Source organism: Pristis pectinata, chromosome 5 (genome assembly GCF_009764475.1).
Source record: "Pristis pectinata isolate sPriPec2 chromosome 5, sPriPec2.1.pri, whole genome shotgun sequence".
NCBI lineage: Eukaryota > Metazoa > Chordata > Chondrichthyes > Rhinopristiformes > Pristidae > Pristis > Pristis pectinata.
Window position 1 is genome coordinate 37,881,676 of NC_067409.1, and position 24,456 is coordinate 37,906,131.

The 24,456-nt window shown below is 42.3% G+C and overlaps 1 protein-coding gene across 2 annotated transcripts in view; it reads right to left on the reverse strand.

The window, feature by feature from the left end:
* Positions 1-1,460: 1,460 nt before the first annotated feature.
* Positions 1,461-24,456, reverse strand: part of LOC127570580 (G patch domain-containing protein 8) — a 554,058-nt gene continuing 531,062 nt past the window's right edge. For both annotated transcript variants that reach the window (XM_052016258.1, XM_052016259.1), the window contains 2 exons: positions 8,410-8,540; positions 1,461-6,184 (listed from right to left, as the gene is read on the reverse strand). In XM_052016258.1, coding sequence (XP_051872218.1) covers positions 2,401-6,184; positions 8,410-8,540 — 3,915 coding nt within the window. In that variant the 3' untranslated portion in view covers positions 1,461-2,400. The remainder of the gene's footprint in view (positions 6,185-8,409; positions 8,541-24,456) is intronic.

The following is a 24,456-nucleotide window of genomic DNA, read 5'->3' on the forward strand; positions in this document are numbered from 1 at the left end:
CAATTTTAACTGAAGCAAGTAATGGGACAATTGGTATTAGTATCTCTGAACTATATGGCAGAAAATGGCCAGAAGTCCTGTTCATCGTTCCATTGAATAATAGATAAGGGCAGGACTGAGCTTGACTTTGACAGTGTCCCACATCAAATCGGTTGATGATATTCCCCAGCTTTATATTAAGAATGATTACTTTATTCAGCTGCTGTTGCCTTTAGAGTCACAGAGTTATATAGCATGGAAGTGGGCCCTTTGGCCCAACTCATCCGCGCTGACCAAGATGTCTGTCTGAGCTAGTCCCATTTGCCTGTGTTTTCCCATATCCTTCAAAGCCTTTTCGATCCATGTACCTATCCAAACCTCTTTTAAACATTGTAATTGTCCCCATCTCTACAGCTTCCTCTGGCAGCTTGTTTCATATAACCATCATCCTCTGTATGAAAAAGTTGCCCCTCAGGTCTCCTTTAAATCTTTCCCCTCTCACCTTCTAGTTTTAAACTCCCCTACCTTGGGAAAAAGACGGTGACCATCCACCTTATCTATGCCCCTTATGATTTTGTAAACCTCTATAAGGTCACCCCTCAGCTTCCTACATTCCAGGGGAAAAAGGTCCCAGCCTATCCAGCCTCTCCATACAACACAAGCCATCCCGTCCTGGTAACAACATCGTGAATATTTTCTGCAATTTTCCAGCTTAATGACATCTTTCCTATAGCTGGCCAATCAGAACTGTACACAACAGAGTGCGGTCTCACCAACGACTTGTATGGTTGTCAGATGACATTGCATTAGACGTTCAGGAGAAAGAGGGAAAGAAGAAAATAAATTTGTTTTGGGAGTTGTACTGTAATGCTTCAGATAAAACACGTACCCAGGTATTAATCTGTCAGGGGGCTCTCTCCATAATGTGGTCTTTTCCTATGCGTCACATTGAACCATTTACCACAGAAGAGCTTATCTGCTGATTGGGATATAATTGCTACCAAAAGTCAACAGGGTTTGTGGGTTCTACATGATTGAATCTTTTGTAACAGTACATCAGTGAATGCATACACCTGCAGCTTAAATATTCTACTCTGCTGGCAATGTCTATTAAAATACTTTTTATTCTTCCTCATAATGTCAGGCTTGAAACTGCTCTGACAACCTATGATTTACTCAATAGTCTCTTTATAAAATAAAAGTAGCTACAGTAATGTCCACTCATTGATCTATGAAATGTGCTTTATGGTGTATGCTGCCTTTTCATATTTTTTATTTCAGATTTTCCTAAATATAGGAGCCCATTTGACCTATCAGGTCTATGCCAACTAAAAAAAAAATCAATGTTTTATTTCTGTTGAAAATAAAACCTCAATGTTGTTTTCATGTGCTATAAAAAGTTTACATTGCAAGCAAAATTTATCAGAATTACACAAATTTAAGTAAACATTACATCTTTTCTCTGGTCAGTTCTGCCACAATTTATTTCCAATTTCTGCAATAGCACAATCATTATTTTTCAGGACAGTGTATTATACAGACACTTGTATGTAAATCCTAACAAATTTCAAGACAAATATACAATACATTGAATAAAAAGATAATATACCTGGTTGGGAGAGTATAGTACAGAATTTTACCTCTAAAGTATAGTGCTTTACTGTATTGAATTTATTTACATTAAGAACTATGTTATATACATTATCATTCATTGATAGAACAAAATTTATTATGGAAAAATATTATTGCATTATACAGTACAATAATTCCATTTTACATGGAAAAAAACTAAACAACAGCACTGGATATGGAGTATCCAGTGCAATTCTATCCACATACACTGTACTCTGCATTATTTTACACAAAATACAAATGCTTTAAAGAAAATATTTTCAGGTTAACCTAAAGCCTAAAGAACTATTAACAGCATAATTACAACGTAGTACATTCAAGTTAACTAAAAGACAGTACATCTGAAAAACGGGCGGAAAGTGTAATAAAAATACATATTTTAATTTTGAAGGGCCTGAAGGATTTAAAATAAAGAAAATGGATCGCTGGCCCCAGTGTTCTAACAAACAATGTTCTCTCCTAAGGGCAAATTTGAGGAGAACATCTGGAAAACACCATGACACTTTCACTTAGTTATTGTTAGCACAAAGGCAGATGGAACCTATGACACAGAAATCTATTGCAATGCACAGGGCATTGAGTCTCATCATCTAATAACTTTATTCATAGAAAGCTAAACTTCAACAGGAACCCACATAGGATACTTTAGATCAGGAAGATCAAACAAAAATGTTGAAATAAAGACATCTATAGCATAACCTTTTTAGCAGTTCAACGCACACAAGTCTGCCACCATGAATGAACATCCAAACATTTTAATTGTTGTATTTTTCTGTTCAATTGTCTGTCTCAGGTGCTCGGACCAGAGCGATGTTGCAGGTCATGCCCTGGGAACAACGGATGGAGCAAAGGGTGGAGGTGAATAGCAGAGGCGGCAGCTGCTGCTGCGGCTGGGTGAGGGGCAAACAGTGTCGGACAGAGAGTGGCGTGTGGCAGTGGGTGGAGTGCCAGGTGGGCTGGGTGGATGGTTGCAGCCGGGATGAAGTGCAGTGGATGGCTGGCCAGGAAGGCAGCAGGGTGAGCGGGAAAAATCGCTTGAGTGATTGGTGAGAAAGTGAAGGGCGCAACATGTGGCTGGGTGATGTGGTGAAGCTGAGCCATTGCTTGGTGGTGGGCATTAGGGTGGAGAGCAGCTGTGAGTGAGGCAGCAGCATGGTGCTGGAGCAGAGTGTGGTGAACAGTGGTAACAGAAGAAGCAGCAGAAACAGAAGGCTGCTGAAGGGAAACTGGTTGAAATGCTGGCACCGGAGTGAAAGTAACTGCTGCTGCGGATGGTGGGAAAGTCTTGACTTGTTTGGCGAAGAGCTGCTGCTGGATATGCTGTTGTGCCTGTAACTGTAATTTACTGTATTTTTCCATTTCTTCAGGTAAGAAGATTATAGGTTGACTTGCCAGAGGGGGGGAGATTGATTTAGAACATTCCTTGAATTGAGGGTCCACTTCATCAACACTCTGTGAGTTAGTGCCATAATAATCAAACATAATCTCCCCCAGTGGAACTGAATTTATATCACTAGAATTGTAAAATGTCATTCGGGAATTCTTCTCTTTGACTGCTGTTGAACCATCAGTAAAAACATCTGCGGTGGAAGAAACAACATTGGACATTTCTTCAGGGACTGGAGTTAAATTTTCTTCAGCAGCCTGCACTTGGTATATCGTAAGGCCAATCTTTTCTTCCTCGGCAGTTTCTGATGCATTACACATTGAACTTTGATCAATGTCCACTTTATTCTCATGCGCCTCTTTGAACTGAAGGTTCTCTTCATGGGATCCAGTAGATTGCGCTTCATTCCCATTCCATTTCAAGTGTTCAGGCTCATCCGCTTTGCTAACATCATCTTTCTTTGCATCTACTTTTTTTGTCGCCGTTAACTTCCCAATTAAAGACCATAACGTCACATTATCCATTGAAGGAGGAAGCCTGGGACCAAAGTAACCTTCTGGAGAATCCTTCAACTTCAGGCCCATTGTACTTGATGCTGATTCTGTGGTGTTTGTTTTTACGTCATTGTCCTTACATTGCCCATTTTCCAAAATGTGCTTTGCCATACGGGATTTTTTTTTATCTTGAATGAGTTTCTTCAGTGGGAGAATGGAACAATCTATGTTCATATTTTTCTGGAATAAACTAGGGGAGATGGGGCTGTAATTCTGTGAACCTCTTTTTATTTCTTGATGATCACTGTTGCAAAGTGATGACTTTATATGATAAACTCTGCCCTTTGAGAAAGACCTGTGCCTTGATAGCTTCTCACCGGACATTTCTTGCCTGCAGTTGTCTATATTTCTGGAGCACGACCTTCTCGAACTGGAACCCCTGCTGCTTTCTTGTCTATTCCTACTATGCCTTGACCTACTCCTATATCTGCTTCTGCTCCTACTATGGAGTTGTCTACTCCTGGACTTCCTGCTCCTGCTGTGCAATCGGCCTGACGTGCTCGTCTGCATCCTACTTTGGGCGCTGCCTCGATTTCTGCTGTGACTGCCACTTTTTTTCCTATGGTAATGATTATCATCAGAAGATAATGACGAATTTGATGAATAGCTGTGCTTTTTCTTTTTATGTCTGGAATGACACTTGTAGTGTGACCTACGATGTCTTTTTGAACAATACTGAGACCGGCTTCTGCTGCTATAAGCACTGGATCTATCAGAATAATTTCTGCTTCTGTGACTAGTTCTACTGTGGTCACTTGAAGTATCAGAAGATGACCTAAACGATGAACCTTGTGAAGATGAATAGCTTCTGGATTTTCGACAAGCACTTCTATTACTCTGTGAATCATCTTCATAACTACAGTGAGAAAATGATTTACGACACTTTCTGTGGTGCTCCTCAGTGCTATCACTGTCATTGGTGTTGGAGTTTAGGCTGTCATGTCTGGATTTGTGTGCCTTTCGATCTTCACATGGTCCTTGGGAAATATTCAAAGGGCTACCACTTGACACTTTCTGCTTTTTGTTGATTAAATCAACAGGAGGAACTGATTGCTTATTGATAATGCTACTGCTGACTTGTTCCAGTTCCTCACTAGCACTGAGATGTACACCCTCTAATGGTCGTTTTGGAATGAGTTTGGAAGTCTTTCCTTCTTTTAAACTTTCTTCAGTATCCTGTGATCCGGGCTCTGTGACTTTCCATGCTCGTTCATCCTCTTTTCTCAGTTTTTTCTTTCTCTTCCTCACATGACCAGGGTCTGATCTCTGCTTAGATTTTTTGCTGCATCGGTTGTGATTCTTTCTTTTCTTTGATTTGTGTGATACCACCGACTTTCCTGTGTTTGGATCCTGCTCTTTTTCTATACTTCCATTTTGTTCTGTAGCTGTGCTTGACCTATTATCTCCTTCAATGGTAACAGCTGTATTTTGTTGACAATCCTTATTGTTTTTCCCTACTGTGGTACCACTCTGTCTGTTTTTATTTCGAGACAATTTAAAATCAAAATACAAAGGATTGCAGCTGTATGATAGGGACGGTTCTGTCTGTGTGAAGAGTAAAAGCTCAGACGGCCACTGAAGTCTAGTTGATTCATCTCTACTTAGCACTGGGAGAAAGGGTTCATTTATAAGATGCGACCTATTTAGTGGTTCGACCTTGCTCAATTTTCCTTTAGCAGGCAATATGGACTCAGTCTGTTTTTCACTCAACCCTAATGGTTCTTCACCTTTCATCTTGCAAACATCCTGATCCAGTGCTTTCCCGTCCTCTTGTGAGTTGGTCTGCTGCTGAGCAGGAGAATTCAATTGTGCTGCTCCCACTGTCTTGGCATCTCTGATCTCATGTTTTTCATTCCCAATTTCTGGGACAATGGAACATTTTACATCAGAGCCATCAGTCTGAGACTCATTAACGTTATCATTTTGAGTGACCACTTTACCCATGTCTGCTTTCTCTGACGGTTTCATGAGAAACAAGCAAGGAAAATTTGTGTTGGTTTTGCAATGTGTAGGACTATAGCAATAATATTCTTTCTCTGCTTCATCCTTATTTTCCTTCAACATAAGAGCCTTCAGCTTCTTAACCCTTGCAAAGGGATTGCTCCCAGTGCTACTGAAAATCTGGGACTGTTTGGTTTGTTCATTATTTTCAGTGTCTGCAGTGCTACCTATCCCTGCACCTACCTCTGAGATCTCTGCCTCAGCTGTTGTTTTCACTTTATGGCTCGGTGGCTCTTGTTCGTACTGCTTCTCTTCAACAGTGTCATTGAAAACTGAAGCAGATGACTCCAACTTCAGTGGAGCTTTTTTGGAAAAAGAAAAGGAGACACTACCCTTCTGAATGGGGATGCATGGGCTGTTTTTCTTTGTGAAGAGCCCAAAGGGCTTTAAGCCTAACTGCCCTTGTATCTGTGATGTAGGGTCACCATGGACATACTGATTACCACATGGGGGACACTGCAGGTTATTTCCCTGAGTTCTTTTCAGGACCTCTTCTTTTATGGAGGAGGCTCGGGTATTGTTCTTCCTTCCGCTATCTCTGCCTTTGGCAATGGATCCACCAGCAGCTGCTTTCACATGATTGTCAATGGCTACTGTTGCTGGTTTGAACATGGGACCACTTCCTGGAGCACTGTATGAAAACCAAACAAAATACACATGCTGAGCACCTTGTGATAACAAGGGAGATCATAATACAAAATGTAACATCCTTTTAAATCTCATTATTGAGATAGCTAATTAAATAATTACTAGCGATTTCAATATCTTTGGTTATTCTGGTAATAATTATGAAGGAATTTAGCTGGATGATTGTTGATTCAAGTCTTATCATGATGCAATGCAAGACACTCATTGGATAGAGCTAAGCTAGTAAATATTATTTTGTAGTACCGCACCAAGCAGAGCTGTGTTTGGTATATGACTGCATCTTAAGAATAACCTAGTGTGACAGAAATACTTGACTGATAGACCAGCTGCAACCTTCACAGAATGAAACAGCAGTATTTTATTGCTTCAAGTTTTCACACCATGTATATCGGGCTCAACTATAGTAGTCCCACAGTGACTGAGCTTTACTTTGGCATAATAATGAAGACACAAGAGATTCTGCAGATGCTGGAATCTGTAACAACACACACAAAATGCTGGAGGAACTCAGCAGGTCAGGAGCATCTATGGAGGGAGACAAACAGTTGACATTTCAGGTCGGGACCCTTCATCAGGACTGGAAAGGAAGAGGGCAGAAGCCAGAATAAGAAAGTGAGTGGAGGGGGAGGAGCACAGGCTGGCAGGTGATAGGTGAGTGGGAGAAGATAGGTAGGGGAGGGAGGATGAAAGGATGTGATGTAAGAAGCTGAGGCATGATAGGTAGAAGAGGCAAAGGGCTGAAGAAGGAGGAATCTGGTGGGAGAGGACAGTAGACCATGGAATAAAGAGAAGGAAGTACCATGGAATAAAGGGATGCTGCCTGACCTGCTGAGTTACTCCAGCATTTTGTGTGTATTGGGCATAATAATGTTGCTTTAACTAATTAGCTTTATCAGTAAAGGAATTATCATTCACAAGAACTCAAGAAAATAGCAGCAGGAGTATCCACCTGCCTGAAGCCTGCCCCACCATTCAATATGATTATGGTTGATCTGCCTCTGGTCTCATCTCATCTCCTCCACAGCTCTCAATTCCCTGATCTTTCAAAAACTTATCTACTTCCACTTTAAATACCTTCAATGATCTAGCCTCCATAATCCTCTGGAATAGGGAATTCAAGAGATTCACCACACACTGTGAGAAGAAATTTCTACATACCACAATTTTAAATAACCATCTCCTTTTCTTGTTTCTATGTCCCCACTTTCAAGAGACTCTCACTAGTGGAAACATCTCAATGTCTACTCTGTCATGCCTCTTTAGGCTCTTATCTGTTTCAATAAGATCGCCCTTCATTCAAAAGCCCACCTTCCTCCAAAAGTTGATATGACATTATTGAGCTTAAATCCGGGAGCATTCCATTGATTAACCATTGCCCAATGACTGTAAATTGGCTAGATTATTGTTGTTTCATTTCAGGGAATTCTGCACATTACTTGATGTCTGCATAAAGGAATCAAACGTGGAAGAAAACTATCTCCTTTGTGATGAATGTCGATTGGAAAAACAGATTTACAGAAGTGAAATACCAGTCAATTAGTAGGCATCAGCTATTCAGATAGTAAAATGAACAAGAAATAACTGCTGTAAGAACTTTTCACTTTACTATTCTGAAAAGATATTCAATGCATAATTATTAGCTTTAAGGTATCTTATGTAAGGAATGTAAAGGTTGTACAATATTGCACAGTTACCATTTTTATCATCATAAAAGGCAATAAGACTGCAAAGATATTTAGTGCACAATCTATATTGGCTCAAAGTCAATGCAATATTCATTCCTTTCTGCTGTAATTATCACTCAATTACTCTTATATTTTTTTTACTAATATCCTGGAAGCTGATATTAACTCTGAAATTATCCATTACCTTGAAAGTGCTGATCTAATATATGATTGCTGGTATCATTTGCAGCATATCCATTCTATGGTGATCCCAGTGCCTACTTTATCCATCTCTTCAACTTTGCTCATGAACACTTTGGTAAACCATGTGTTTTGTACCATCTCCAAAGTCCTGCTCTGTTGACTCAACCTAACAACTTGCTTCTTAATTTTTTAAAAGTGCAGTAATTAGTTGTTGTTTTTTGATAGAATAGCTAAAATAGTCTTTATACATATCTTGGGACTATGAAATTTGGAAAAATAAGTAATAAAGAGTGTAATATTGGTTTACATATTCATCGCTCAAATATTAAAGTAGACTGACCATTTTGACTGTTTCCGCAGCTCTGCAAGCTCGTGAAGACGTTTGAGGGCCTTTTCCTGTTTCTTTTCATCTTTCCTTGATCTTGAAGCTACGTTTCGAGCAAATTCTCTTTGCTTTAGTTCTTTCAGTCTCTGTTACAAAAATGCAGAAGGTTCTATGATCACTTGGTGTTACTTTGGAAAATAGGTTCACTTAAGGCCTGCCATATGAACTGAGCACTTTCAATTAGCAAAGTCAAAAATAATTTGTTCCTGCCTTGAAAGTGTATCCCTTGGCACAAGTTAAAAAATAATATAAAAAAGTCAACATGAAGATTTCTGACATACAGAGGTCATTAAATCAATGCAAATCTTCCTTTATGGCTAGCATTGTTTAAACTGCAAGTGGAGACGTTATAAATCACCCAAAACGATGATTAAAGCTAAAGATCTACAAATATATTTGGAGTGCAATGGTCAGCTATCTTGTTTAGATTTAATACCACATGACGTACAATACAAAGCATAGAAAAGCAAATGATCGAATCTTGTGCCCAAGCATAAAGCAGGCAGAAATCTGGAACAGTACAGCTCTGGTCTTTGTCCCAATCATGTGCAAAAGGTTTTACTTCACCTGTCAAATCTGAAAAATGGTAGAGCAATTTGCTGCAAGGTTTTTTTTCACTATGTGTCACATGCTGCATTTCAGCTGCCACTGCATGTTGTTCATCTGCAAACGTATTTGTGCAAAAGGCAAAAAAGACCGAATTTCTACCTGTCAAGGAAAGAATATAATGCTTTTTTGGCACTGCAGAAAGCAGGCAGTGGAGAGCAAATGCCATTTCACTATTTACAGTCCACATGACAACCAAACAAGGCAAAAAAAACAGCACTAAAAACAGAACACCAAACTGCCCATAGCACATTTACACTAATGATGCAGGCACCAGAGAAATGATAGACATAAAGTAGTGCAGCTATTTACACTAGTATAAAGAAACTCACTCTGGTGAACTGTGCCACTGTACAGCGCAGTATTTTGTTTTCAACACATCAGCTGAAAATGTCACACCGCAAAGCAGTGAGAGAACAAGAGAACACACAGAAAGCATTACAAGGCAGGCAAATTATATTTTTATCCAGGGTTTTAAAATCAATGTATCTACACAACAAAATTTTCAGCTTATTGGTGTTTATTAATGCTATTCATGATAGTACAGGAGAACTGGGACTGAATAATTGATTGTGATAATCTCTTTCAAGGAATGTACAAGGAAATTCTCCCATCAACAAGCCCTGACAATGAAACCTTGGCACGACCAATCACAGAAAAATATCCTTTGCAATGCCAAATATCCCTTCTTTCTTCTAGATTCAAAAGGCTTGGCCAAGTTAATCAGTTTACCATATTTAGACAATCAAAAAGATTAGCAAACAACAAAAATCAGTGCTAATACTCAATTAAGTAATTCTTTCTGTTCTAAAATGTTATTCTAAAGATAGTTTGTCCTCAAAACAACAGAGCCTTCCTTGTCTGCAATTCCAAGATAATACACAGATTGTGGAATCATCCAGCATTATCTACGCAGCAAGTTCAAGAGAGCTGTGTAGTATTTGAATATTTGAACTAATTTGTTATGTTGTTGGTTGAAGGGTGTGTCAGTCCCTTCCTCAGACTGACAGATCTGAGGCTCAGGATCAAGTTGGAAAACAAAATACAGGATAAGTGGGATTGTGTTTTATTCAACTTGAACAGATCTGCTGCTTAGCAGCCATCTGGCAGTCGCTAAAGAGCAGCAGCCAGAAGTCCCCAGAAAGGGGGCTTGAATAATCGCTGTAGATCTCATCAAAGTTTCACTCTTATTTCTACCACTGTTTTGTGATGCAAGATTCTTCCAGAAGGTTGGCCTGTGCCAAGGATGGAAACAAGCTGTGCTAATACCTTAAGCAGCCTAAAAGTAGTCAAGGAGGCTTTGAAAGATACTTTGGGAATAGAACCATAGAACCATAGAACAATACAGCACAATACAAGCCCTTCGGCCCACCATGTTGTGCTGCCCTTCAAACCACACCTAAGACTATCTAACCCCTTCCTCCCACATATCCCTCTATCTTAAATTCTTTCATATGCTTATCTAACAATCTCTTGAACTTGTCCAATGTATCAGCCTCCACCACCACCCCAGGCAGCACATTCCATGCACCAACCACTCTCTGGGTGAAAAACCTCCCTCTGACATCTCCCTTGAACTTCCCACCCATTACATTAAAGCCATGTCCTCTTGTTTTGAGCATTGGTGCCCTGGGAAAGAGGCGCTGGCTGTCCACTCTATCTATTCCTCTCAATATCTTGTATACCTCTATCATGTCTCCCCTCATCCTCCTTCTCTCCAATGAGAACAGCCCTAGCTCCTTTAGTCTCTCCTCATAATCCATACTCTCTAATCCAGGCAGCATCCTGGTAAATCTCCTCTGCACCCTTTCCAATGCCTCCACATCCTTCTTATAATGAGGCGACCAGAACTGGACACATTACTCCAAGTGTGGCCTAACCAGAGTTTTGTAAAGCTGCATCATCACTTCACTGCTCTTAAACCCGATCCTTCGATTTATGAAAGCTAACATCCCATAAACTTTCTTAACTACCCTATCCACCTGTGAGACAACTTTCAGTGATCTGTGGATATGAACCCCCAGATCTCTCTGCTCCTTCACACTGCCCAGAATCCTGCGATTTACCTTGTACTCCGCCTTAGAGTTTTTCCTTCCAAAGTGTACCACCTCACACTTCTCCGGATTGAACTCCATCAGCCTAGCTCTGCATCCTATCAATATCCCTCTGTAAGCTTCGACAGCCCTCCACACCATCCACAACACCACCGATCTTTGTTTCATCTGCAAACTTGCTAACCCAGCCTTCCACCCCCTCATCCAAGTCGTTAATAAATATCACAAAAAGTAGAGGTCCCATAACCAATCCCTGTGGGACACCACTAGTCACAGCCCTCTAATCCGAATGCACTCCCTCCACCACAACCCTCTGCTTTCCACAGGGAAGCCAATTCTGAATCCACATGGCCAAGCCTCCCTGGATCCCTTGCCCTCAGACCTTCTGAAGAAGCCTACCATGCGGAACCTTGTCAAACGCCTTACTAAAATCCATGCAGACCACATCCACTGCACTACCCTCATCAATCTTCCTGGTCACTTCCTCAAAGAACCTTATCAGGCTTGTGAGGCAAGATCTTCCCTTCACAAAGCCATGCTGGCTGTCCCTAATCAGTCCATGATTCTCTAAATGCTCATAGATCCTATCTCTTAGAATCCTTTCTAACAGCTTACCCACCACAGACGTAAGGCTCACCGGCCTGTAATTCCCTGGACTATCCCTACTACCTTTTTTGAAAAAGGGGACAACATTTGCCACCCTCCAATCCTCTGACCATCCCCGTGGACAACGAGGACTCAAAGATCCTAACTGACGATTCAGCAATCTCCTTCCTTGCCTCACGAAGCAGCCTGGGGAATATTCTGTCAGGCCCCAGGGACTTATCTGTCCTAATATTTTCTAACAACTCCAATGCATCCTCTCTCTTAATATCTACATACTCTAGAACATTACCCTCACCAACACTGTCCTCAGCATCATCAAGACTCCTCTCCTTGGTGAATACTGAAGAGAAGTATTCATTAAGAACCTCACCCACTTCCACAGCTTCCAGGCACATCCTCCCATCTTTGTCTTTAATCGGACCTACCTTTACCCTAGCCATCCTTCTGCTCTTTACGTACAAGAAAAAAGTCTTGGGATTCTCCTTAACCCTACTCTGCAAAGCCTTTTCATGTCCCCTTCTCGCTTTCCTCAGCCCTTTCTTAAGTTCCCTCCTTGCTACTCTATATTCCTCACGAGCACTGTCTGATCCTTGCTGCTTACACCTTATGTATGCTGCCTTCTTCTTCCTAACTAGTTGTTCTACCTCTCTCGTCACCCACGGTTCCTTCACCCTACCATTCCTTCTCTGCCTCACCGAGACAATGCTTGTCTAAAAATTGTAAATTGGTCCAGACATTTCCATGCACAATATGTTTAGGCCAGACATTATTTGGATGTCGGATGCCCACCTATTGACACACTCACTGATCATGCACCCCATGTTTCCTCCCTTATTGGTATAAATTAGAGCTTTTCAGTGCAACCTACAACCTTCATGAAGCAGTCACAACTCATTAGGGACTGTGCTACTTTGCTGCATCTGTTGATGTTGGGGTACTGACTGAGCAACTTCTCAACTGACTGCAGGATGCTCAAACGCCTCCCAAAGTTTAAAGTGTCTGTGATTTTGATACACACTGAAAGACATCTTTTTTCACCATTCAGCTGCTGTCTTACACATCCAAAGGGTGGCTCCATGATGACAAGGCAGGCCGCACTCTATTAACAGCCTTTCTCGGTGAGGCACGTCTGGGTGTGCAGTGATGCCAACAGCTGTCACACCAGGGTCGCTTATCTCTGCAGTATCATCCATGTTATTAGTACTAAATTATTTTAAACATTAGTATTGTCTTGTGACTGTAACACAGGGAAATCAAATGATACATTAAATTATAACATTTCAGTAAAGCAAAACACCCAAATCCCTTTCTCGTTTCACATTTCTGTATAGGGTCCGATGACCTAGCGCTATGTCAAAGTATGCTTTCTGTGGCTGCAGCCTGGTTACTCAAAGGCAGCTTCTTTTCCCTTTGAGTCTGAACTTGTTCTTAATGATCCACAGAAGCTCTGGAGTTAGATGGGCTGGCTTTTGACTGCTGCCCAAAACCAGCTGAACGAATGGTCTGGAATGGCTGACTAAGAGAAGTGGGTGAACGTACTACCTGCAAGGGGAGATGACCTGGTGCCCTTATGATGGGGACGTGAGTAAACAGAACCTGTACACCAGGATGATCCCTCAGAAGAATGGTAGACCATGGTGCAGTAACCTACTAACACTCAGATAGCACTACCCTAGGTTCAATGTACAGCACCAAAAAGAACCCAACTGACTGACCCTGAATTACAGGTATCTGGGCCCTGAAGTGTTTACTCTTCTCCACAGTCAACTCTGCCTATTCCAGCAGGACTGCTCACAATCAATGAAAAGGGGCACGTCTCTCCTCCTGCAGAAGGGAGCCAAAATCCCACAAGCCATATCTCTACATCAGTCAGGGCATTGAGTATCAAAGTTGGGAAGGCAGCGTGCAGTTGTACAAGAAGCCAGCGAGGCCGCACTTGGAGTATTGTGTTCAGTTTTGGTTGTCCTGCTGTAGGAAAGATGTTATTAAGCTGGAAAGAGTCTAGAAAAGATTTACACAGATGTTGCCATGTTTTGAGGGACTGAGTTATAGGGAGAGGTTGGACAGGCTAGAACTTTATTCCTTGGAGCACAGGAGACTGAGAGGTGATCTTATAGAGTTGTAAGGGGCATAGATAGGGTGAATACGCTCACTCTTTTTTCCAGGGCTGGGGAATCAAGAACCACAGGGCTGAGGTTTAAGGTGAGAGGGGAAAGATTTGAAAGGAACTTGAGAGGCAACTTTTTTACACAAAGGGTGGCGTGTATGTGGAATGAGCTGCCAGAGGAAGAGGTTGAGGAAAATACAATAACAACTTATAAAAGACAGTTGGACAGAATCAGAATCATGTTTATTGTCATTGACATATGTTGTGAAATTTGTTGTTTTGCGGCAGCAGTACAGTGCAAGACATAAACATGACTATAAGTTACAAAACTAAATAGTGCAGAAGAAGAATAATGAGGTGGTGTTCATGGGTTCATGGACCATTCAGAAATATGATGGTGGAGGGGAAGAAGCTGTTCCTGAAACGTTAACTGTGGGTCTTCAGGCTCCTGTACCTCCTCCCCGATGGTAGTAACATGAAGAGGGCATGTCCCAGGTGGTGAGGGTCCTTAATGATGGATGCCGCCTTCTTGAGGCACTACCCCTTGAAGATGTCCTCAATGGTGTAGAGGGTTGTGTCCGTGATGGAGCTGGCTGAGTCTACAACCCTCTGCAGCCTCTTGCAATCCTGCACATTGGAGCCTCCTTACCAGGTGGTGATGCAACCAGTCAGAATGCTCGCTACAGTACATCTGTAGAAATTTGCAAGAGACTTTGGTGACATACCAAACCTCATCAAATTCCTAATGAAGTAGAGCCGCTGGCGTGCCTTCCTCATGATTGCATCAATGTGTTGGGCCCAGGATAGATCCTCTGAGATGTTGATGCCCAGGAACTTGAAGCTGCTCATCCTTTCCACTGCTGACACTTCAATGAAAACTGTTGTGTGTTCTCCTGCCTTCCCCTTCCTGAAGTCCACAATCAATTCCTTGGTCTTGCTGACGTTGAGTGTGAGGTTGTTGTTGTGACACCACTCAACCAGCTGATCTATCTCACTCCTGTATGCCTCCTCATCACCATCTGAGATTCTGCCAACAACAGTGGTGTCATCGGCGAATTTATAGATTGTGTTTGAGCTGTGCCTAGCCACACAGTCATGAGTGTAGAGGGAGTAGAGCAGTGGGCTAAGGACGCATTGTTGAGGTGCGCCTGTGTTGATTGTCAATGAGGGGGAGATGTTACTATCGATCTGCACTGACTGTGGTCGAGGATCTAGTTGCAGAGGAAGGTAGAGAGGCCCAGGTTTTGAAGCTTATTGATGAGTACTGATCGTGACAGCTACATGGATTGGAAAGGTTTCAAAGGTTTTGGGAGGCAAATGGGACTATCCTAGATGGGCATCTTGGTCAGCGTGGACTAGTTGGGCCGAAGGGCCTCTTTCCATGCTGTATGACTCTATGATTCTTTGTCTCTGTGACTCTGCTCCTGCATATGTGATGTGTTCAAGTATTGCGTCACTCTGTTCATGCACTAACACATTTTGCTGATGTGCAGCATCTCTTTGTTCGAGCACAAATGAGCTGCTGATGTGTAGAATCTTTTTACTTCTGGACAACAGTGACCTGTTCATGGGTTGCATCTCTTGTCTACTGAGAGCAGAAATCTGCTTGTGAGTGGCACTTGGTAACATATCCTGTTCTTGCAGAGCTTCGAGAGCTGTTCCTATGTGACAGGAGTCAAGACACCTAGTTGGATCGTGGTGGGACTGCATAGAAGCATTAAGCTGAATTGTGGTCTCAGTCTGTGCCTCTGTAGTGGCTGTCACCTGCACCAGTAGGTGACATGCTATGGGATTGCCAATGAGGCCTTGTTCTGACTCCATACAAATTTCTACAAGATCATGGAGATGGACTCTGCTGTCATCTCTTTGATTCAGCTGATAGGGCCAACAGCACACCAACCATCTCCTCGTGCAACTGCATCAGCCTCATCATGAAAGCATCCCAGTTGGTGCCCTCTTCGGAGTTCTCTGGGATAGTACATACGCATGGACCTCTCCTCTGGTGAATCCCTCTGCCTGGTGCCACACTGCAGCCCACTCGTATTTGAAAAGCAAAACACTCCAGGTGCTGGAAATGTTAAATAAAAACAGCACACTGTAAACTGTAAGCAATGAAACCTAGTGATCCCTTTCTGTCAGAGTAGACAGAGACCAGGTCCTTTAATGTTGGTCACTTGAATCGGTTACAACAGCACAACAATCACATTGAAAGAGGAAATGGTATGTAATATGGGCACCTGAGGATTAGTTGAAGGTGATAGTGTAATATAATCTAAGGATTGTGTTGATGACAATCGCAAAAGGTTTGGCCTTTGTTTTTGAAATTTACAGCATTATCTAAGTGATGAAATTTGATGACAGCAATACAATTCATCTAGCTATCTTTTTTTATGAAATATTCTTAGGGTATATCATAATGCAGCTGTATATATTTCACAGCACCTTTTTCAACCAATGCATTAATGGTGATATTCTCTAATGGAATATTGCTTCAGCAAAGATTTAAAGTTCCACTCCATATCATGTTACTTTATTCCACGATTATTCATCTTCTTTAGAAGGCATACAGATACATTACTTTATTAAATTTTGACTTCAAAGAATTTTTAGCTGAAATGTACAATTCAGTCCCTTGAAGCCTTTTGACTTTAATAAGACTATTTATGACATTCTCTTCAACCTGAGGTGATATATTTTCCATTCATGTTTAAAGCATGAAGGAATGGCTAACTCACCCCAAGCAAGCCTCCTTGAAAAATCATTGGCATCCACAAATCCCCCAAGCAGTATGTTGTTTTGTGGAGGATAGTGTAACATAAATTCTCATTCATTCATCCAAAATAATTAAACTCATGGGAGGCATTAAAAGACTACATGAACACAGTGAGTTGCATTATAATAATGGTATAAAACAGGTACTGTTTTAAAACTTCTCAAGGAATGCACAAAAGGAAGATTAGAAATCATACACCATCTATCATGACCTCAGGATGTGCCAAAGAGCTTTAGAGTCAATTACTCTACCTTTGACTCTGTTATCTATTATGACATGAGAAATACAGCAGCCAATTTGCACACAACAAATTCCCACACATAGAAAGTGATAATCTGTCTCATAGGTGTTGGTTGAAAGATAAATGTCAGCCAACATACAGGGGATGACTTCACTGCTCTCCTTCATATTAATGCCATGAGGTGCTTATCCAATTGAGAGAGCAAAAAAATGTGATTTAACATCCCACTCAAAGGACAACAGCTCCACAGTGCATCACTCAGCATCTTCAATTCTCAAAGGTGGGGCTTGAACCCACAATCTTTCAACTTCAAGATAAGAGCGATAACCATATGAATCAGAGATGATACATAGGAAAGAAAACAATCAGTTCTCCAGTTGTTGAGTAGGTAAATGCACCATTCGGCATTGAGAGAGGAAGATAAAGAGCTAGGCTATTTTGGTACAACATACAACTTGGAGTGTAAGCAACCTTCTAAGGTATCTGGAGCTTGAAAGCCAGGCTGGTAGAGCTGTGGAAAAGGATATAGGGGTTGCTGCTTGCATTCAATATACATCCCTGGAGATACATCTGCGAGATCTAGTAAGCATTTTAGGAAAGTGAACATACCGCAGTTAATGCATTGAGCAAGATTTGGGCTCAGTTTTGATGTTTTGCACCATTCAGTCTATCCACATTCACTGACAAAGATCAGTTGGGGAAAGTACAGTTGGACTGCTGATACCAGTATAACACTAACATTACTCACCAGCTTTGGGAAGGAAAAAGAGGGGAAGTTTTACAATTCAGTAGGGAAGATATACAATTAAGAGTATCGTTGGAGTTTGGCCTACATTTCTTAGAAACTACATTACAAGAGACCACTTAGTCAGTGATAGAATGCAATAATCTACACTGATACATGCAACCTGGTGCTGACAGGAACGGAGAAAGGAAGTGTGGGGAATGGATGGGGGGTGGGGGGGTGGGGAGGTGGGTGGCGTTGGTAGTGGAGCCATCGATGTTGCCTTAAAGTACCAGGGTTGCAGACTGAATCCTTTCCTCAATAATGACACGATGCTACAATACGATAGCAAGAAATCTGATAAAAAAACATTCAACACAGGGCAATATAATGATAGCTGGAATTGCAATACTTGCATAGCAGAGGTTAGAAGGTGAGAGTGGTGAAGCAATCAGATGCAAGATCACAGAATACTGTGTAATAAACCAGCAAGATGGTTTTCTATGAGACTGTCTCCACCTTGAGATGTATTCTTTGAGTATTCATGCCTCAGGACAGTATATTAGACTGTAATCTGTTAAGGCTGGAATTTCTGTATAGATATATAATTGTGTCCATTCCCCTGAATATAAAACCTTTCAGCATATTAATATTCCTGAAAGGATATGATAACCTTTAGGCAATGAAAATCAATAAAACAGTAATTCAAAAGAACGTGAGGATAAAATGTATACAGCAACAACTTCATCCAGCTGCAATTGTTCTGTTAGAGCAATTTCTTCTCATAGAATAGTCTTAAGACATAAGGACAAATTTTAACCTTGTCAGCTTGGCAGAAACAGGTCTGGTCAGGCTAAGACTGCTTCTGGGCACTGCCAGCACCTTTCACGTCTCACCATTCATGACCCCTCATGCCTCACTAACAGATCAAAGGTGAGCTCTGGATTTTAACTCAAAATTGTGGTTAACTCACTTAGACCCAGATTAAAAAGTGCTGGGTCTGAAGATTGTTTGTTATCTGTAAGGAAAATTTCTCTCTTCCGGATCAATACTCACATTTAATGCCTTACAATCCTTTAGTAAGCTTTCTCTGCTGGTGTCGGTCTCACTTCTTTGTTCTGTGGGAGAGGCAGCCAAAGCCTCAACAACCAGCACTTGGACCTCACATGAGACAACGGGATGTGGGCAAGGTTTTGAATAGAACATAGAACAGTACAGCACGGGAGCAGGCTCTTTGGCCTGTCTGCGCTGACCATGATGCCAATCCAAACTAATCCAATCTGCCTGCAATGTGGTCTATGTCCCTCCACTCCCAGTACGTTCATGTGTCTGTCTAAATGCCTCTTAAATGTTACTATTATGTCTGTTTCCACCCTGGCAGCTTGTTCCAGGCACCTACCACTCTCTGTGTAAAAAACTTGCCTTGTAAATCTCCTTTAAATTTTCCCCCTCTTACCTTAAAGCTATGCCGTCTAGTATTTGACCACTTCCACCCTGGGAAAAAAGAGTCTACCTACCCTACCTATGCTGCTCATAATTTTATGTACTTTGATCAGGTTGCCACTCAGCCTCTGACACTCCAAAGAAAACAATCTAAATTTGTCCAACCTCTCCTTATAGTTAATACTCTCTAATCCAGGCAGCATCCTGGTGAACCTCTCCTGCACCCTGTCCAACGCCTCCACATCCTTCTTGTAATGCAGTGAGCAGAACTGCACACAAATGTGGCCTAACCAAAGTTTTATTCTCATCAGTATTCACCAAGGAGAACGATGTGAAGGATAGTAACTTCTGGGAGGGATATTTTGATAACCTGAAGCACATCAGTATTAAGAAGGTGGAACACATAAGGACGACTAAACCCCTAGGACTGAATGAGATCTATCTGTGAATGCTATATGGAACAAGAGAAGAAAGTTCGGTCTCCTCAAAAGCTTTCAGACAATCCATGTGAACTATTCTGTCCCAGCAAAGGTGTTTGAGTATTCAGAGGTGTCTTGTCAGTTACAGTGAGCTCCCACAGTAAATATGTAATTCAATAGAACCATTTGTCAGACATAAAATATTGAAGTCAACAATGTTATTGTAGCTATTGAAACAGTATTGAATCACCTGCTGTTACCTTTGTTCTCAAGAGTGTAAAAACTTGATGTACTTTGAGTACGAGGAGATTCTCCAAGAGAATGCCTGCTTGTCGTGATGAATAAGCACCTTTTCTATCTACCAGCTTCCAGTCTCCAGTGACTTAGTCACAGTCACAACAGCTGAGGGCTTGTCTGAGGTACATCCGCGACTCATTACATGGCCAGTGACCTCAGCAGCCTGGGGTGGGGTGGGGAGGGTGAGTATTTTTAGGTATAGTACCCCTTCCTTAGGTCTGTTCAGGCTAACGACCATGGGATTGCGAAGTATCAAAGAACATGGCTGAAAGCTGAAGAGTGTAGCAGTTAACATAATGCTATTACAGCGCCGGCAACCACTCGGCTTCAGTTCCGGTAAGGAGTTTGTACATTCTCCCCGTGTCTGCATGGGTTCCCTCCAGGTGCTCCAGTTTCTTCCCACATTCCAAAGACGTACGGGTTAGGAAGTGGTGGGTGTGCTATGTCGGTGCCGGAAGTGTGGCGACACTTGCGGGCTGCCCCCAGAACACTCTACGCAAAAGATGCATTTCACTGTGTGTTTCGATGTACATGTGACTAATAAAGATATCTTGTATCTCTTTTGTGTCTTGTATAAAAGTGTGGTTTGTGTGCATGTATGTATGTGTGTGTATATGTGTGTATGTTTGCATTAGGGACCAGCTATCAGGCTGGGTGGTTTGCTGAGACAGGGCCATCAGTTGTGAAAAGTAGTTACTGACTGTTTGAGATACCAGAAGGTTGTGTGTATACCCGTTTGGAAGACCTCTCAGGCCCTGGTTGGAGATGGTGTCCTAAAAAGGTGGGAAGATGTGAGAGTCACCCACCCAAACAGGCAGAAACCACAGCCATGCCCTCTCTGTCTAATCTGACTGACGACCAGATCATTGTCAGCACCCAGGTCAGACAATCAGCTGGTGGCAGCCCCTATTGCCAGTACTGGTCACACACAAATGTACACAAGATCTGTAATAGGGGGCTGGCGACGCAATATGTCAGTGGACACAGGGGCATCAGTATCGATAGCTAACCTACCCTTGCCAATGACTGGAGAGGCTATTTATATTACTGGTGCAGGGGGGGAAAACAATGAGAGCGGAGAGAAGTGAGCCTCAGGTACTCAAGATAGAGGGAGCGCAGCTTCTGGTGGATTTCTGGATTTGCCCAAGCAACGAAGGTGCTGTCCAGGGGTAGATCATGCTTAAGGCAGGTGCTATCATAGACTCAAGGAAGGAACAGATTACATGGACAAGTCAGAATCAACAAGCACGTACAATCCACAGGGCAGACAACATGGTCCACAGAACCACAGCAGGCCCAGTCAGGGACCGAAGCCAGGAAGGGGTGCATGGATTATGTCAGGAGTTCCCAGGGATATGTGCCAAGCACAAACGATATGTGTTAGAAGTGGTGTGGCTGTGTGCAGAAGTAGCAGTGAATAAAGTAAAAACACACCAGAAAGGGGAAAGTAAGGAACAGCAAGGGAAAGATTAGGCAGATCTCAGGGCAAAAAGAACAGCAGAAGAACAGGAGATGACTAAAACTGTTGGTGTAGAGAAAGAAACTACCGAAGCCTCTTTAGAAGGAGATGTGAAGAACCTTTGTAGCCAACTTAAAATGTTGAGGGACTGACCAAAACAGCAGCATCACATTACTGATCAGGAAGAGCCAGAGGGAGAGAAGGTAATCCTCCCGCAGCCAGGTGACCAGGTCTTGGTGAGGGAGCTGCCTGAAGAGGCAGGGGTTGCTCCCAGGCAGATAGGACCACAGGTGGTGCTACTGACAAATGACACCTGTGTCTGTGTGGAGGCCCGACGAGGCAGCTAGTGGAAACACTGGACTGAAGTTAAATGCTGTGACTCACTTTCTTCTCACATGCAGACCAAGGGACCAAGTCCACCCACCAACAATCTCATTACAGGGAATTTATGATGAACATCCATCTCCTGCTTCACATCTGATCACTCCTGATAGAAGCAAGCCGATGGATGCAAGGGAATGGGACTGCAGAAGACACGGAGAGCACGTGCCAGCAAACTGCTACAAAATCGCTTAAGTATAACGGTAATTGTATTCTGTAATAAAGGCTGGTTCTGGAAGTTAGATGTTTAGTGGGATAGATTGGAATAGAACAGTATTGGGAAGACAAGGGAAGGGATCTGAGTTATGCCAAAGACACCAAGTTCCACAAATTTGAAGGCCAGAGAGAGAGAGAGAGAGAGAGAGAGAGAGAGAGAGAGAGAGAGAGAGGGAGGGAGAGAGTGAGAGAGAGAGAGAGAGAGAGAGAGAGAGAGAGAGAGAGAGACACACACACACAGAATGTCAGAAGGCAGTAACTCCAGCCTGGAAGAGAGTGAACTCTACATCTGCTGGGCCCTTTCAATGGTGGGGCCAGCTTGTGAAAGGACAGACCAGGAAGGGGTGCTATTGGGGTGAGATCCCTACAGCCATTCAAATATACACTACCCCAAGCCCTCCTGTAGAAGGATCAAAGTGACCTACCAAGATACTTCTGATTATTCTGACCCAGACAATCCTCTGTCACGACATGAACTGTTGCCTGTGAACCTGAGACAAATTAAGTCACCCATCCTGTGTCCCCTGCACACACATAACTACTGACAGCTGTGTCTGACAGTTTCAAAGTTTAACAGAGACCAAATGGGTGAAGATAAGGATGTGATGTATACCACAACGGGCCAGCAGGAGAGGAGGTAGAAAGTGTTATGAATGACAAAACCAGCACCTTTAAAAACTGATTGAAATCATCAAGAGGGTAAATGTATCCAAGAAGAGAATGTGATCAAATGCTTGGAACAACATTTTATTGCCATCACTGATAAATTTTTGCAGACAGCCAGTTAGGGATGATAGACAGTGTAGATGCAGGTCCACATGGGGACATGGTAGCCTATAATCTACCTATAATGTAATAAGGGAGGGGATCCTTAATTAAGGGCATTTTTGCTAGCCCCTTAAATTTTGGCATCCCTGGGACAGATTTCGGTCCAGGAACAAGGTATGTTAGGGATTCAGGAGTTATGGGATTATGTGGATATTGCATTAATTCAAATGAGAACCAGTCTTCAGGAAAAACTGTTTTAATGTAAATTGTAAGCAGTAATCAGTTTGAAATTAAAAGGCCAGCTTTGTAAACAAACAGTGCTCTCTACAGTGAACTGGCTACGCAAGAAATGTGGTTTGCAAACTCACACCACTGTGAGCATTTCTTGAATGCATCAGCCAAACATAAAACAACGGGGCTCTTTTAATTGGCTTGCATCAAACCAGGCATCAGACACCAGCTAAATTATTTTGCATCTCTGTGGCTGAGATTAGGGAAGCTTCCAGACCAGACTCACTTAGCACAAATAACATGGTCATAGGCATATTTCCTGTCCATCAATAATTGCTATCTTTGTGTACTCAGAGAGTCAGCCCTCACAACACTAATTTTTGGTATCTGGGTACTGTGTCCTCAGAAGCTTTTAGGCCATCCATATAAATTACTTTGTCCCAGAAAAGGTGTTTGAATATTCATTGCTGTCTTCTCAGTTACAGCGTGCTCCCATTGTAAATATGTAATTCAATGGAGCCATTTATCAGACAACAAACATTGAAGTAAAACAATGTAATTGCAATTATTGAAATTGTATTGAATCACCTGCTGTTATCTTTATTCTTGAGTATAAAAACTTCATGTACTTTGAGTTCAGGGAGATTATACTGAGAGGGTTTCATGTACATTGAAACACACAGTGAAATGCATCTTTTGCGTAGTGTTCTGGGGGGCAGCCCACAAGTGTCGCCATGCTTCCAGCGCCAACATAGCACGCCCACAGCTTCCTAACCTGTACATCTTTGGAATGTGGAAGGAAACCGGAGCACCCGGAGGAAACCCACACAGTCATGGGGAGAATGTACAAACTCCTTACAGACCGTGGCTGGAACTGAACCTGGGTCGCTGGGGCTGTAAATGCTTGCTTGTTGTGACGAATAATTTCCCTGTGACTTAGTCACAGTCACAACAGAGAAATTATTGGATAAAGTTCCAAGGGTCAGATTTATGTGCACTTGGAAAGGCGGAAGCTGATTAGGAATGGTCAACTTGGCTTTGTGTAGAGGAAATTCTGTCTCACTAATTTGATTGAGGAGGTAACAAAGAGATTGATGAAGGCAGGATGGTAAATGTTGTCTATATGGACTTTAGTGAGGCATTTGACAAGGACCTGCATGGTAGGCTGAACCAAAAGGTTAAGGCGCATGGGATCCAAGGCAACTTGGCTAATTGGATCCAAAATTGGCTTGGTGATAGGAGGCAGACGGTAGTGGTGGCAGGATGTTTTTCAGATTGGAAGTCTGTGACTGGTGATGTACTGCAGAGATCAGTCCTTCGACCTTAGCTGCTTGTGATGTATATTGATGACTTGGATGAGACTTGTAGAAGGGATGATTAGCATGTTTGCAGATGACACAGAGATCGTTGGTATTGTGGATAGCAAGGAAGTTTGTCTGAGGATACAGCAGGTGAAAAGTTGGACAGATCATTGGCAGATGGACTTTAATCTTAACAAATGTGAGGTGATACAAAGTGAGGTCAAATAGGGCTGAGACATACACAATAAATGGGATGAACAAAGAGCACCAGGAGTTCAAGTCCACTGTTCCCTTAAAGTGGCAACTCAGGTGGATAGGGCAATGAAGAAGGCATATGGCATAAATGCCTTCACAGGTTGTGGCTTAGAATATAAGA